Here is a 13,477-nt window from a genome sequence, read left to right as displayed (position 1 = left end):
TTCAAATCCATCCACTCCGAGCAGAGATAATGAATTTATTCGCGTTTTATACCTATTTTTTCCCATTGTGCATTGAAGGGACCTAAAGTGAAACTGTGGAAGAAAGCGATAAACGACGAATACCAGGCCCAGATCGAGAGCAACACTTGGGAGCTGGTAGAACTATCAGTGGCAGGCCCGTGCACTGAAGTGGCACCAAGCGAGGGTTTTTTTTTTAAATTTCGGCAAAAGGCGGAGGGGCGCCTAATGAAGCGTCGGTAATGGGGGGGGGGGTTTGGGGGTTAAACCACCCCTCCCCCCAATGTAAGTGCACGAGCCCATTCTATGTGCGGCATGGATGTTTACTAAAAATGTGCAGGCCGAACACATTTTTGATCGTAACCGTTTTTGCGTGAATACAAACGATGAGCTGTGATGAGCATTCAACCGGTGGAAAACAGCAACTTCCCCATCAAGTACTTATCGCTAAGGCTGTTCGTTCATCTATCTTCAGACATGGTTTATAACACATAAACATTAAGACAATTTGTTCGAAAGCTTTATTAACGTACGTATTTACAGATTTTCTTGAAAACACTACATTCCTAGCATTTCACTCGCGCAACATGCTCGGCATTTCATAAATACTTGACTTCAAGACAAGAATACTTATCACAATTTTAAGACAATTTACAATGTGTCGCATTTCGTACACCCTTACAGCTTCTCCCCGCTCATGTTGAGCATATTGTAGTAGTTGTGATCGGGGAACCGTTCCAGCTCGATGTAATCGGTCTCCGTTTGGAGCAGTCGGTCGAGCATGGTCACCACCTCGGGGAAATCAGGTCTCTCGTTCGGGTCCTTGGCCCAGCAGTAGAACATTATGTTGTACAGCTCTCGTCGGCAGTGTTCCGGCTTCTCCAGCCGGTAGCCATCGCGCACCTTCCGCATCACATCCGCTGCGGCTATGCCCGGGTAGGGCGTTGATCCTAGCGTTACAATCTCCCACATTAGGATGCCGAAGCTCCAGATGTCCGACTTGACGGTGAAGATGTTGTCGTACAGGGACTCGGTTGCCATCCACCGGATTGGCAGCCGTCCTTCGCTCTTCCGTTCGTACACCTTGGAGGTTACGATGTCCCGGGCAAATCCGAAATCAGCCACCTTGCAGGTGTGATCGTCGGTGATGAGAATGTTACGTGCGGCCAAGTCACGATGGATGATCTACGAAAGAACAAGATTCAAACAGTTGGTTCCAGTAACACGGTTCAACAGCACTTTTGTCCAGCTATTGATAGGATGTTTAACTTAAGATTTAACAACTTTGATCATGGAGAAAGTGAAATAAAAAATCGGACAAAAGCATTGCTAAACCGTGAAATAACTCACCCCTCGCGAAGTTAGGAAATCCATTCCTCGAGCGACTTGGTACATGAAGGACGTCAGATCTCCTGACGTTAGTATCTTCGACTTTCCATGGGTGTTGCCGTAGTGTCTGTAATAGAAAACAAGCGAATTATTTGAATCCCAACACACTCACAACCTCCTAAAATCCTACTTCTCCACCCGGGAGTTCCTCAGGAACGTCTGCAGTTTGCCCATGTTGACGTATTCGAGTATCACGAAGATGGGGTCCTTCTCGGTGCAACAGCCGAGCAGACGGACCACGTTGACGTGCGGTTCGAGAGACTTCAGCACCTGAAGCTCCGACAGCAGATCGTTTCGTTCGGCGTCGCTGGCGTTCTCCTTCAGCGTTTTGACGGCCGTCACCGAGATGCCATCCTTGCCGTCGATGTCGGTGGCTTCGCAGCGCCAAACCTGCCCGAAGGCACCCTCGCCGAGGATGTTGAACACTTTCAGTCGGTGCCGCGGGAATTCCCACCGGTCCTTCGGTCCGCCGTTCATACCGGAGGTGTTCGAACTGGCTGTCGATAGTTGCGATGTGACCTGGAAGCAAGAATCAAGAGTTCGTCGTTTACAGTGTCGTTGAAATCACTCGTTTCAGTTGTACGAAATGCTGTAGGAAAGTTATTTTTGATATGAAAATTAGTACACTCACCTGCATGTGCGCATTCTGGTCCCGATCCCACGGTGACGTGTACCGGTTGCTGAATGCCATTGGGCCGCTCCAGTGGTTCATGCCGATCGAGTTCCGGCTGTCCTCGGCCGTCGTACTCGAGGCGATATTGCTACTGAGATTGCTTTGGTTTGAGTTTTTGGCTTTGTCGATTTTCTTCTTCTTCTTCAACGTTTTGCTGATGGCGCACAGATACTTCCGGAAGACACAGACCGCGATCAGACCGGCCGTCAGGAAGATGGCCGCCACGGAAACGATGATGGGCACGAATGAGGCCAGTGGGTGCGGTTCTCCTGCTGCGCCGGGTTTCGTCCGGACCGGGGTGGTGTGGACTGAAGTTGGCACTGTGGTGGTCTCGGGTATCGCCGAGCTGGCCGTAGACAACGGAGTGAGTTTGGTGATGGTACTGTTGGTTGTGGCCACCACCGGCGTTTCGGTACTGGAGCCCGGACGATCCGGGTAGGTTTTGGTCTGTTTTGTGGTGGATGTAGGGTCATCAACGGGCGGTTGGTTGATGACCAGCGGTTGAGTTGGCCTTGGAGGGATCGGTGGAGGCGGTGGTGGAGCTTGTGGAATCGAGCTGAAGCCAGGAGGAAGGTTGAACCCTGGTGGCAGAATTTTTCGGATACTGTTGATGTTAGGGGTAAATTGTGGCCCTCGGGTCTTATAGAGACCGGTGGCATTTTGACTTAGAATGTTGACGTAGACCTCGTTTTTAGATGTTACCAGACCGTCAGTGACGGTCACGTATACGAAGAAGTTCTGCCCAGCCTGGAAGAATTTCAATATTGTAGCACAACATACAGTTATAAGTATACTATAATAAACTAAACTTAAGTATAGCAAGGATCTTACCTTTCCCTCAATGCTTTCATTGAGATAAACTGACCCGGTGTTGGGATCGATCACAAATGGTTGCAGCTGACCAGGTCCCAACGGGTCCAAGCCAAACTCCAGCTCATCGTTGTCGCTGTCCTCCGCTCGGACCTGGGTAATAAGTGTGTTGACTGTGGTGTTCTCTCGTATTCGCCAGTTGCGGTCAACCACTATCACAGGTGGGGTGTTCAGTTCTTGTGAATCTGAAAATCGAGAAATGCATCGCTTATTAGGTAGGGTTCATTGCTAGTCATGTAACGAAGTTTGATATAGGGTAAATGATGATGGTTGGACCAGTTTAGAAAATTATCAATGGATCACTAAAATAACAGAATCGGTCGCTATGGAATAAACAGATAGCGCCACCGTAGCATTGTGTGTATTTTAAGTTTAAATTTTGTGTTAAATGTACTTTTTTTTAAACGTGTAAACGTTTCCCTAAGTTTAATGCACATTTAGTACTCTGCAGTTATGAAGCACCATGAGACCCCAGCAATCACATTTTGATGGCCTATTATTAGCTCATTTTGGGCAAAAATCAACTAGCAGATATAAGAATCGTTCCTTAACAGGGACATCAAACTGTAAACGCCTCGTACACACACAGATAAAAATAATGAGATTTACACGTCATGTAAACTTCATTTTACTCATGCAAACTTAATGTTATGATGGCTTACATGTTATATCATGTAAATTTGTGTTATATGTCATGTAAACTCTCAGAGTCATGCTGAATTACATGACATATAATGGAAGTTTACATGATATTTCATGAACTTTACATGATATGTCATGTAAACTTCTATGATATCCCACGCTCCAATTATGTGCATCATATGTCACAAAATTTTACACTCTTTTTTCGATCTGCACAGAAAAAAATATGTAATTAAAATTCAGCGAGAAATCATGCACATAAAGGGAATGCTAGAGTTAGTGCACTTTTACATTAGATATAATGTAAAATTACATTACCATCGTGTAAATTTCCGCCAAACATCGCGTAAACCATCATGGACTCCAACCGGTTACGAGACTATTAGCGGAAATTTACACGATTGTAACGTAATTTTACATGATATCTCATGTAAATATGCACCAACTCTAGCATTCCCTTTATGTGCATGATTTCTCGCTGAATTTTACATGAATATTTTTTTCTGTGTGTGCAAATAAAAATAATAAGATTTACACGTCATGTTAACTTCAATTTAGTCATGTAAACTTATTCTTATGATGGTTTACATGATATATGATGTAAATTTGTGTTACATGTCATGTGAACTCTCAGAGTCATGCTGAATTACATGACATATAATGGAAGTTTACATGATATTTTATGACTTTTACATGCTATGTCGTGTAAACTTCTGTGATATCCCACGCTCCAATTATGTGCATCGTATGTCACAGGATTTTACACTCTTTTTTCGATCTGTGTATTGAAACCTTAGGATTAAAAATTCCATACAAAACTCCAGCTTTGAACGCAACTTATGCTGTGAACAAAAGGCAGCCGGCTAGAAAAATACGATTAGAGTAATCACCAATAGTTGAACGATTAGTACTGAAATTTTTGTTTTCCGTACGTAGTTCCACTTTAGTTAAAAATATCCTGTGAACGTTTAGGTCCACTTATTTCTTATACTTCCCTTTGAATTTGAAATTCCATTTTCTAAGGGAAAATAGAACCTTTGTATCAGAAGTCTGGAACCCAAATATTAACTGCTTCCTTAGGCTAGCTCATCCTAAATGTTGAACGGTTCAAACGTGATTGATGACGTATAACCCGACATAAACCTATCATTGACCTGTTTTTATTTTGCCAAATAGAACAAATAGACCCAACAGTTATCTGATGTGGGTCCAACATTCAATGAAGTTTGACCCGACATCCGATAATTTTTCATTATATTGGAATATTTTTCGGGTTTTTTCGTGTTTTTGTGCAGAGTTATGCGATGTCGCAATCAATGCTTAACCCTCTACTTCCCATGGTTGCTCTAGAGCACCATCGATTTTCGACGAACTCGAGACAAACGAAATCAGATGAATATGATGCAACAGCTTTTAGAATATGATTGTAATCCCATTAGACAAACCCAACTCCCAACTACTTGTTTCAATAGTGGAACTATTGATAAACAATCAAAATACTATTGATTTACAACTAAAATTTTTTTCGTTGATTTCGAAAAATTTGACCAATTTGCAATAACTTTTGTTCAAGCACTTTTTTCGGAAACGCTTTCTTGGCATAGAAATAGTCGTTCAAAGTCGTGGGAAGGAAAGGGTTAAGAAATTGTCGTTTTTGATGGGCCGACTACGATCCAAGTCACTACTCGCTCTGTTGAATCACCGTCACTAAGTCTTAATTTTTTCCATTACATCTTTAGAATTTGTTTAAAAATTTTAATAAAGATTCAGGTACCTGGATTATATTTAGATATGTGAGTGGTATAAAATAACAAGTACGATACGTCATTAAAAAGTGTGACTTTTGGCTAAAACCTCCAAAATATCACATTAGTTGCAATGATAGCGTACGGGTCAATTTCAAGTCGTTGCCCATCATTATCACCTTGCTATTATCGACCTACAGTGACTGTGAACGTGGTGCAATACCTGTAGTCAACTGACATGACTGATAATACGCAGCTCTGGTTTTGTGTCCAGCTATAACTATAGTCATTTGAGTGACAATTTACTCATATAACAAGGAAACGTTTCTCATTTGAAAAGAGCTCTGGTTGACCGACATGGCTAGAAGCAAGCATGATTAAAGAAAAGAACGCCTTTTAAAGCCCCTGGTACACTCCTGGGACTACCTTAACTCTCTGAAATGCCCCCGAAACCCCTGGATCGCTGCTGAACCTTCTTAAAGACCCTGAAATACTCCAAAGGTCCCCTTAATTTTCTGGTTCTCTCTGGAACACCCTTGAAACCCATTGAAAACCCATTGATTGTCCCTGATGCTTTTTGGAACACCCTCAGAACATCCTTGGAACGCCCCTGAAACCCCTTGAAATGCACGATTGAGAAAAGTGAAAAAAAATCTGGGAGTCATGCTATCAGTAGGTCGGCTCCAGAGGCACGTTCTCCTCAATTTGGAAAATTTGTGCCATCTCCATGAATACGAGCCTATTCATCATTTACCTGAGGGAGAGGGAAGAGAGGAATAAGGGATGGGATAGGGAAAAGGAAGGTAATAGGGAATAGGATCGACATAATCGCATAAGCGTACCACAACGGGTTCAAATAGCGCTCTGAAAAGGGCACAGTAGAAAACGCATAAAGCCTATATCTACTTATCACAATGGGTCCAGAACAACAGAACATCCTGAAGATTCAGGCTTCTTAGGTCAGTTTCACTTAATCAAGTGTTTACCGAGTACTTGGAAACGCAGTTGCGTAAAAACTGGATAATTACTTATCAAATAACACGTGGTTCCATAGTCGGATTCTCAGTTAAGATATACAAATGAAGCAGCCTGTTGGCGTGGGCTTTTTTCTATCTATATTAACGAGATTTTTAGCCCTAAGCTAGTTTATCTCAGGATCCACGTTTTGCTTCCCTTCCGAAGGAAGAACCCACATTTTGTGAGTTTGTCGGGAGTGGGATTCGATCTCAGGTCCTCGGCGTGATAGTCAGGTGATATAACCACCACACTAGGTCCGCTCCTATCATGGCCAAAGATAAACAGGAAAATCCGCGTGGCTTCCAATATGGAATCGAAATGTACATGTTCAACAGTATCTTGGAAATGCAAGAAAACACCCAAACAAAATTGCTTTCGAGTGAATGCTTTCTTTATATCGTAAGCAACACTGTGTAGACGAGTCACAGTGGACTTTCCATTTTAATAAGCATGTTGGTTCACATGAAGAGACATGTTTGTTAGAACAACATCACGGATTTAATTCTCGACAAAGCGTTCTAACCATTTCAGAAGAAAGAGGTTAAACTAATAGGTCTGATCTTCATACGATACATTATCCACTCTCGGAATAAACTTGACAGTATAATCCCACCAAGATTTGGAGAATAGCAAGCAGTTTTATCAAAACATATTTAAAGTATTCACATTTTGGAGATATAAAAGGAGAAAAGCGATTTAGTGCATTCTAGGAAATCATCAGAGAAGGTTAACTGCCGCTCGAGGTATGACACGCGAGATTGCCATTTCATTTTTACTGAAAGCAGCAAACATCGGGTAAAACGCATAATGCGAAACCATATAGGTGTTAAGTAAAGCTACGACACCTAGATAGAACCCCCTCCCCTCTACAAAAGTAAGGTTCTTGGACTAAAGTTCTGTTTATAGACACTACCCAAACTAGGCATGATCATATATGATACTACTACTAGTATACTACTTTTACAATCACAACACAAGAAAATAACAGCAGCGATGAAAACCAATTCGCCAGAGGCGAAGACACACAGAGGACACTGTGTAAAACGCATAATGCGAAAAGCCATGTAGGTGATAATTAAAGCTAATAAACAACATACCGTCAGTGGGGTGTCATTGGGCCAAAATTGCATAGTCTATCTCTTTGTAGGACGTTACAACAATATTACTAGCTCTAAATCAATGTTGAATTCGGTAGACACGTTAATTTTTATATGATTTAGGATTGTTTAAAGTATTAATGCTTCAACTTTAATTTTGACAATGATATAGCCTAATTGAAATTGGTTTAATTTCACCCATTATAGGGGGTGACATTGAGCCAAACACTAAAATTCGAACAAAACAGTTCAATATGAGAAAACATCGCTTGCAAATCAAAACTATTGAATATGTAGATACTTGCGATCAACCTATCAGAATCTATTCACTTTAAAATAACATCACAGACAAACGTGAAATTTTAACCACATTCATTGTAAACGATCGATTATCCAATACAATACATTCGCTATCCCATAAATATGCTACTAGCATTCTCAAAAGACGAGAGTATTATTTCTTTTTCATGCACCTAGAACTGATATGCATGCATTTTTAGTTTTGCATGAATCTAACATTTATTTCCCAAATACTACACCGCATAAAATAATGTGAAAACTCTCAGTTATTTTAATTCACATTTGTAGGGTTCTCGTACTGATTGCATTGCATTGCAACACAAAGTAAACTCATATTTTCTCAAAACAACTGCTGAATACACCTAGAAAACAGCAATTCATTACATTAATTCGAGATCAATCGGTGCACTAGAAGCTGAGATTGGACTCCCCAAACCTTAGCATTTTGTATGAAAAACAGCCAATGCGCAGTTTATTTCATCCAGTACTGTAGCTGCAACACAAATAGGGTAGCGAGCCACTTGGGCAGTGGCCGGTATTTTGGGCACTTTTCGCTTTAACTCAGTCAATTCGAAACCAATTGACTTGAAATTTAGTGCACGGTTAGATACTCTACCTATCTCACCGCGTTCCAAAAATTGTGTCAATGGATCAATGAAGCAAGCTTTTCTTTCGTTCACCGCATGTAAACAAAGGCGCTATCGTATATGAACATTAACATCGTGACAGCAGTCGAGTTATGTCAAACACACAAGGCAACGGTGGCGCTCTCTGTTCATTTCATTGCGGCCGTTTTAGTTATTTTAGTGATCCATTGGCTCAAAATTAGCTGAGTTATAGCAGAAAAATGCCCAAAATAGGAGCCCTGCCTAATTGGTTCTACTTCCCTACTTTACAGCTGACTGTATCGGAAATTAACTTTAAATGTTCTCAATTGCCTGAAAAATAATCTGTTCGAAATAAACATAACTTTATTTTTGGATAGTTATGCTACGTAACCGGCTAAGCAGTCTCTTGATGAAATCAAACGATGTTATTTGACTTTGCCCAACGTTTCGACCACTTTTTTGGTCTTCTTCAGGGGTTCTGGAAGGTTTATTATATAGTTTTTGTACTTTGGAAATTATTAAATCTAACTTACAATCGGTATTATCGTTCTTCGTCAAATTTTCTACACTGAACTGTCGGGGTCTGATTAATTATGTTGTACATCGAGCTAAAACAAACATACATGCAAACATTAATTTCTTGGTCAAAGTTTACAAATTGGTTTGGACGTTACGTGGTGAATTAGTGATTCTCGTAGCTAATTTCTAATTTTTCGTCACTAATTTTTCCACTTATTTTAGGCACTGTCTAACTTTCTGTTTTGCAACTGTGAAATTGAAAATGGTAGGTTTGGTCTCTCTTTTAACGTCTATGAAGCTTTTCTCCAATAGTGTGAAGGATGGCTGCGTACGTTGTGCTTAAGCCACAAACTTCGGTGCGATGATTCACAGTGTTGGGTGTATTTGTGATGTGGCACATCTCTAAAAAGGGGAGATTGTGTGTTTTATCACTTCTGTCAATTACTTGTGTGTTGTCTAAGTCGAATCTATGGTTGTGGTCAATACAATGTTCGATTAATGCTGTTTTCTCTCTTAATGCTATCATTTCTGTGTCTGTGTTTGTATGCCCTGATTCTAATAGGTGTTCTAATTTGTTGATGTGCGTCTTGTGTCCATACAGTCTTGTTTTGAGTTTGTTTTGAGTCATTCCTACATACGATTGGGGGCAATCTTTGCATTGAATTCTGTATATGATATTACTCTGCTCTGTTTTGTTTACAGGATCTTTTACCCTAGTGTGGAAACTCTTTACCGTCGAATATTGTCTGCATGTGATCGTGATATCAGCATAGTCGTGAGCCAGTATGTTTATGATCCGTTCTGACAGACCGTGAACGTATGGAATGGAGCGGTACGATTTTTGTTGTTGCTCATCGATGTTGGAGATGTCTTCAATCTGGTGGTGATCGGACGCAATTTGCAGTTGAGCGCTGTTGGATTCCTCTACTTCGTTTGGTTCGATGCTGGATGCTGGATTGCCTGGCCCGAGACTTGGCCTGACCTCTTCAAGTTCGGATACGGACGGTGCTGATGGAGTTTCGGCTATGGTTGTTCTCTGGTGTTGCCTACTGTTGTTCCGGGAGTTGTATAGACTGATCAATCTGTTGATCAATGTTCGGGGGTAGTTGTTCTTGGTGAGTTGTTGGATGATGACCGTCTTCGTTGTTGCCTGGTTCCAGTTCGGTGATAACGCACTCACCCGGTGGATGAAGTTGTTGGCCACATTAAGTTTGTATTTCGGTAGGTGGAAGGAGTGCCAATTTAACATCCTTCCTGAGGCAATCGGTTTTGAATACCATTCAGTGGACAGGGTTTGGTCGCTATTCCTGATCACTGTCATGTCCAGATATGGTAGCTTGCACTCCTCTTCTACTTCTACCGTGAATTGCAACCTTTCTTCGTGCCGGTTGAACTCCTGCAGTACGTGATCTATCGCATCACTGGGTACTGCCAGAAATATGTCGTCTACATACTTTTTCAGTATCGGGACGGGGAAGGGGAGGGAGCTCATAGCTTTTTCGATTACCGAATCCAATGCTATTTCGGCGAGTATTGGAGATAGGGGGCTACCCATCGCCGTACCAAACGTTTGTACATAGTAGCGTCCATCATACCGGAAGTAGCTTGCCTCCATACAGAAATCAACCAATTCCATGAATAAGCTTTGATTGATTTCGGTATCTATCTCTGTCCAACGGTCCTTTATGCATTGCTTCACTAATTCTCGGGGGACATTAGTGAATAGAGACACGACATCCAAAGATATCATGATGTATCCTTCTGGCAATATTGTTCCGTTGATGTCCTTGCAGAATTCGAACGAACTTGGGGTGCTGAATTTGCTCTTCAATGACCATTGGAGGATTTCTGCAACAAATTTCGCTAGCATGTATGTTGGCGCCGTTACATTCGGTATTACCGGTCGGAGTGGCAGGTTGTGCTTGTGTGCCTTCGGTTGTCCGTAGATCCTCGGGCAGACGGAATCGTATCTGGTGAGTATTCGTGCTGTCTTGTAGTCTATGAGCTTCAGATCCTTTAACCTTTTTACGAAGCTGTTGTTTTTGGTCTGGAAGCGTGTTGTTGGATCCCTATTAATTGCTTGGTATGTCTGGTCATCTTCTATCAGCGCTTGCATCTTCATGTTGTAGTCCTCCCTGTACATTATAGTTGTACGGTTTCCTTTGTCTGCTGACAGGATACAGATGTCTGGATTACGTTTTTGGAAGTTGGCCGTTGACTTTCTCGCTGATTGGCAGAAGCGCACCACTGGGTCGTGGGGTCTGACTATGTTGTAGAACCCGTGCGCATAATTCGTAATTGCGTTCACTACTTGACATCGGTTTCGATTTTGGAGTTCGACGTCGGTGCTGGTTTTCAGTATACCTTCAACGTCTGCCATGACATGGTATAGCGGTACTTGCTTCAGGTCCGTCGCCGGTAGTGCGAATTTTGGAGCGAGGCTCAGCATATGCAGTGTCTCATTTGGGACGCTCACTGTTGTTGCATTGAAGATTGCGCTGTCGTTGTATACGATGCCATTCCGTTGTTGCGTGTGTTCATTGATGATGTTCCGTAGTTTTCGCGATGTCGACTTCTTCTTTTTGTCCAAGTGCTTCCGGAAGGCTACATCTTGTGCATCAATGAACTGATTGACTGTTTTTCGGCTGACGTATTGGTACATTCGTGGTAGAACTTCCTGTGCGCTTTGGTGGAGGGTACCAATTTTGTGGAATGTTTGTTTTATCTCGAGGTTCAAAATGGACTTTTTAAACTTGGACATGATCCTTTCGAGCTTATTTACGTAGGGACCATTCTCCGCCAACAGCTCATTCGTGCATTTCACAGCTTTTGTTATGTGCGAAGGGAAAAGGCCTTTCCTCCTGCATGTTAGTAGGAAAGCTTTTCTACTCAACATGTTGGCAAGTTTAGTTTGGCATAGAGCATATTCTTTCATAGATTCGACTTAGACAACACACAAGTAATTGACAGAAGTGATAAAACACACAATCTCCCCTTTTTAGAGATGTGCCACATCACAAATACACCCAACACTGTGAATCATCGCACCGACGTTTGTGGCTTAAGCACAACGTACGCAGCCATCCTTCACACTATTGGAGAAAAGCTTCATAGACGTTAAAAGAGAGACCAAACCCACCATTTTCAATTTCACAGTTGCAAAACAGAAAGTTAGACAGTGCCTAAAATAAGTGGAAAAATTAGTGACGAAAAATTAGAAATTAGCTACGAGAATCACTAATTCACCACGTAACGTCCAAACCAATTTGTAAACTTTGACCAAGAAATTAATGTTTGCATGTATGTTTGTTTTAGCTCGATGTACAACATAATTAATCAGACCCCGACAGTTCAGTGTAGAAAATTTGACGAAGAACGATAATACCGATTGTAAGTTAGATTTAATAATTTCCAAAGTACAAAAACTATATAATAAACCTTCCAGAACCCCTGAAGAAGACCAAAAAAGTGGTCGAAACGTTGGGCAAAGTCAAATAACATCGTTTGATTTCATCAAGAGACTGCTTAGCCGGTTACGTAGCATAACTATCCCATTCAGTCGAAGCCTCCCAATCCATTTATTTTTGGAGATACTACATAAATCTCCTTAATAAAGAATGGCAGTTCTGATTTTCAAAAAATAATCATTTAACTTGGACTTTTATCTCAAAGATTCCACAAGTGTTTTTAAAATTTTGGACACCTCCTAAAAATTTAAAATTGCGAAAACTGTGGGAAAGTATTCAATTTTTTCTCTTATTTTTGCGCAAGTATATTCTTTTCCAGAATGCTCATGATATAGGAAAATTATTTTTATCAAGTAAAATTCCCTCCGCAGTTTAGAGCAATTCTTAAAAATGAAAAAAAGGCCATTTTTCGAGGACCTCTTTTTTATGCGTCTTCAAAGAACGATTACGCAATAAAAAATACATAAAGTTGAAAATTAGCATTTTTTTCGATTGGGTGTGTATTTAAATCTATTGAAGAGGTTATTTTACCAGAGAACGGAATTTTATAACCTCTAAAGATATTTAAAACAGAGCGTCAAAGTTCGACCAAAAAGTAGGTGTTTTTTTGGGATAGACCATATTCTTAATGTTGGAGATTTTTCTATCCAAAATAAGAATTTTAAAAGTTGGTTTTGAGTGATATGTTCTGTGTACATAACTGCTAGTAATAATCATTATTTTCCAGATTTTTCCCCGTACAATTTTTTTTCGTTACAAATGTTTGAAACGTTAAAAAAATTTAAAATAAAAACTGTTTGTACAGATTGTTATTTTGTGTGGTATACTCATATACCCATATTTTCAATAATACTAAACATTTTCCAAATTTCTTCAAGCTGTTCTAAACTTAACTATATTGTGAAGATTTCATAGAAGAACCGGAATGAAAAGACCAACCGTGCGTCGAGATAGAGCATTTTGAATGTTTATAGTTAATTTCCGATACAGTCCTTATTCTTCTCAGTTTTGTGAAATCATTCGGGTTGCTTTTATTGCACTTTAAATCAAGTCCAGAAGAGTGCCCACCAAAAAAAAAACAGCTGCTTTTATACAATATGTTCTGTAATGTTGCCAAATACACGAAACAGCA

The 13,477-nt window shown here is 40.8% G+C and overlaps 1 protein-coding gene across 1 annotated transcript in view; it reads right to left on the bottom strand.

Annotated features, from left to right (window-relative positions):
• Window positions 1-514: 514 nt before the first annotated feature.
• Window positions 515-13,477, bottom strand: part of LOC109408989 (tyrosine kinase receptor Cad96Ca) — a 37,699-nt gene continuing 24,736 nt past the window's right edge. Inside the window, exons 2-6 of the mRNA XM_019682393.3 lie at window positions 2,912-3,135; window positions 2,039-2,827; window positions 1,538-1,926; window positions 1,369-1,474; window positions 515-1,203 (exon numbers count right to left, since the gene is read on the bottom strand). Coding sequence (XP_019537938.3) covers window positions 697-1,203; window positions 1,369-1,474; window positions 1,538-1,926; window positions 2,039-2,827; window positions 2,912-3,135 — 2,015 coding nt within the window. The 3' untranslated portion in view covers window positions 515-696. The remainder of the gene's footprint in view (window positions 1,204-1,368; window positions 1,475-1,537; window positions 1,927-2,038; window positions 2,828-2,911; window positions 3,136-13,477) is intronic.

Source organism: Aedes albopictus, chromosome 3 (assembly GCF_035046485.1).
Source record: "Aedes albopictus strain Foshan chromosome 3, AalbF5, whole genome shotgun sequence".
Lineage (NCBI taxonomy): Eukaryota > Metazoa > Arthropoda > Insecta > Diptera > Culicidae > Aedes > Aedes albopictus.
Note: the sequence above shows the minus strand (reverse complement) of the source record. Positions and strands in the feature narration are given on the sequence as shown.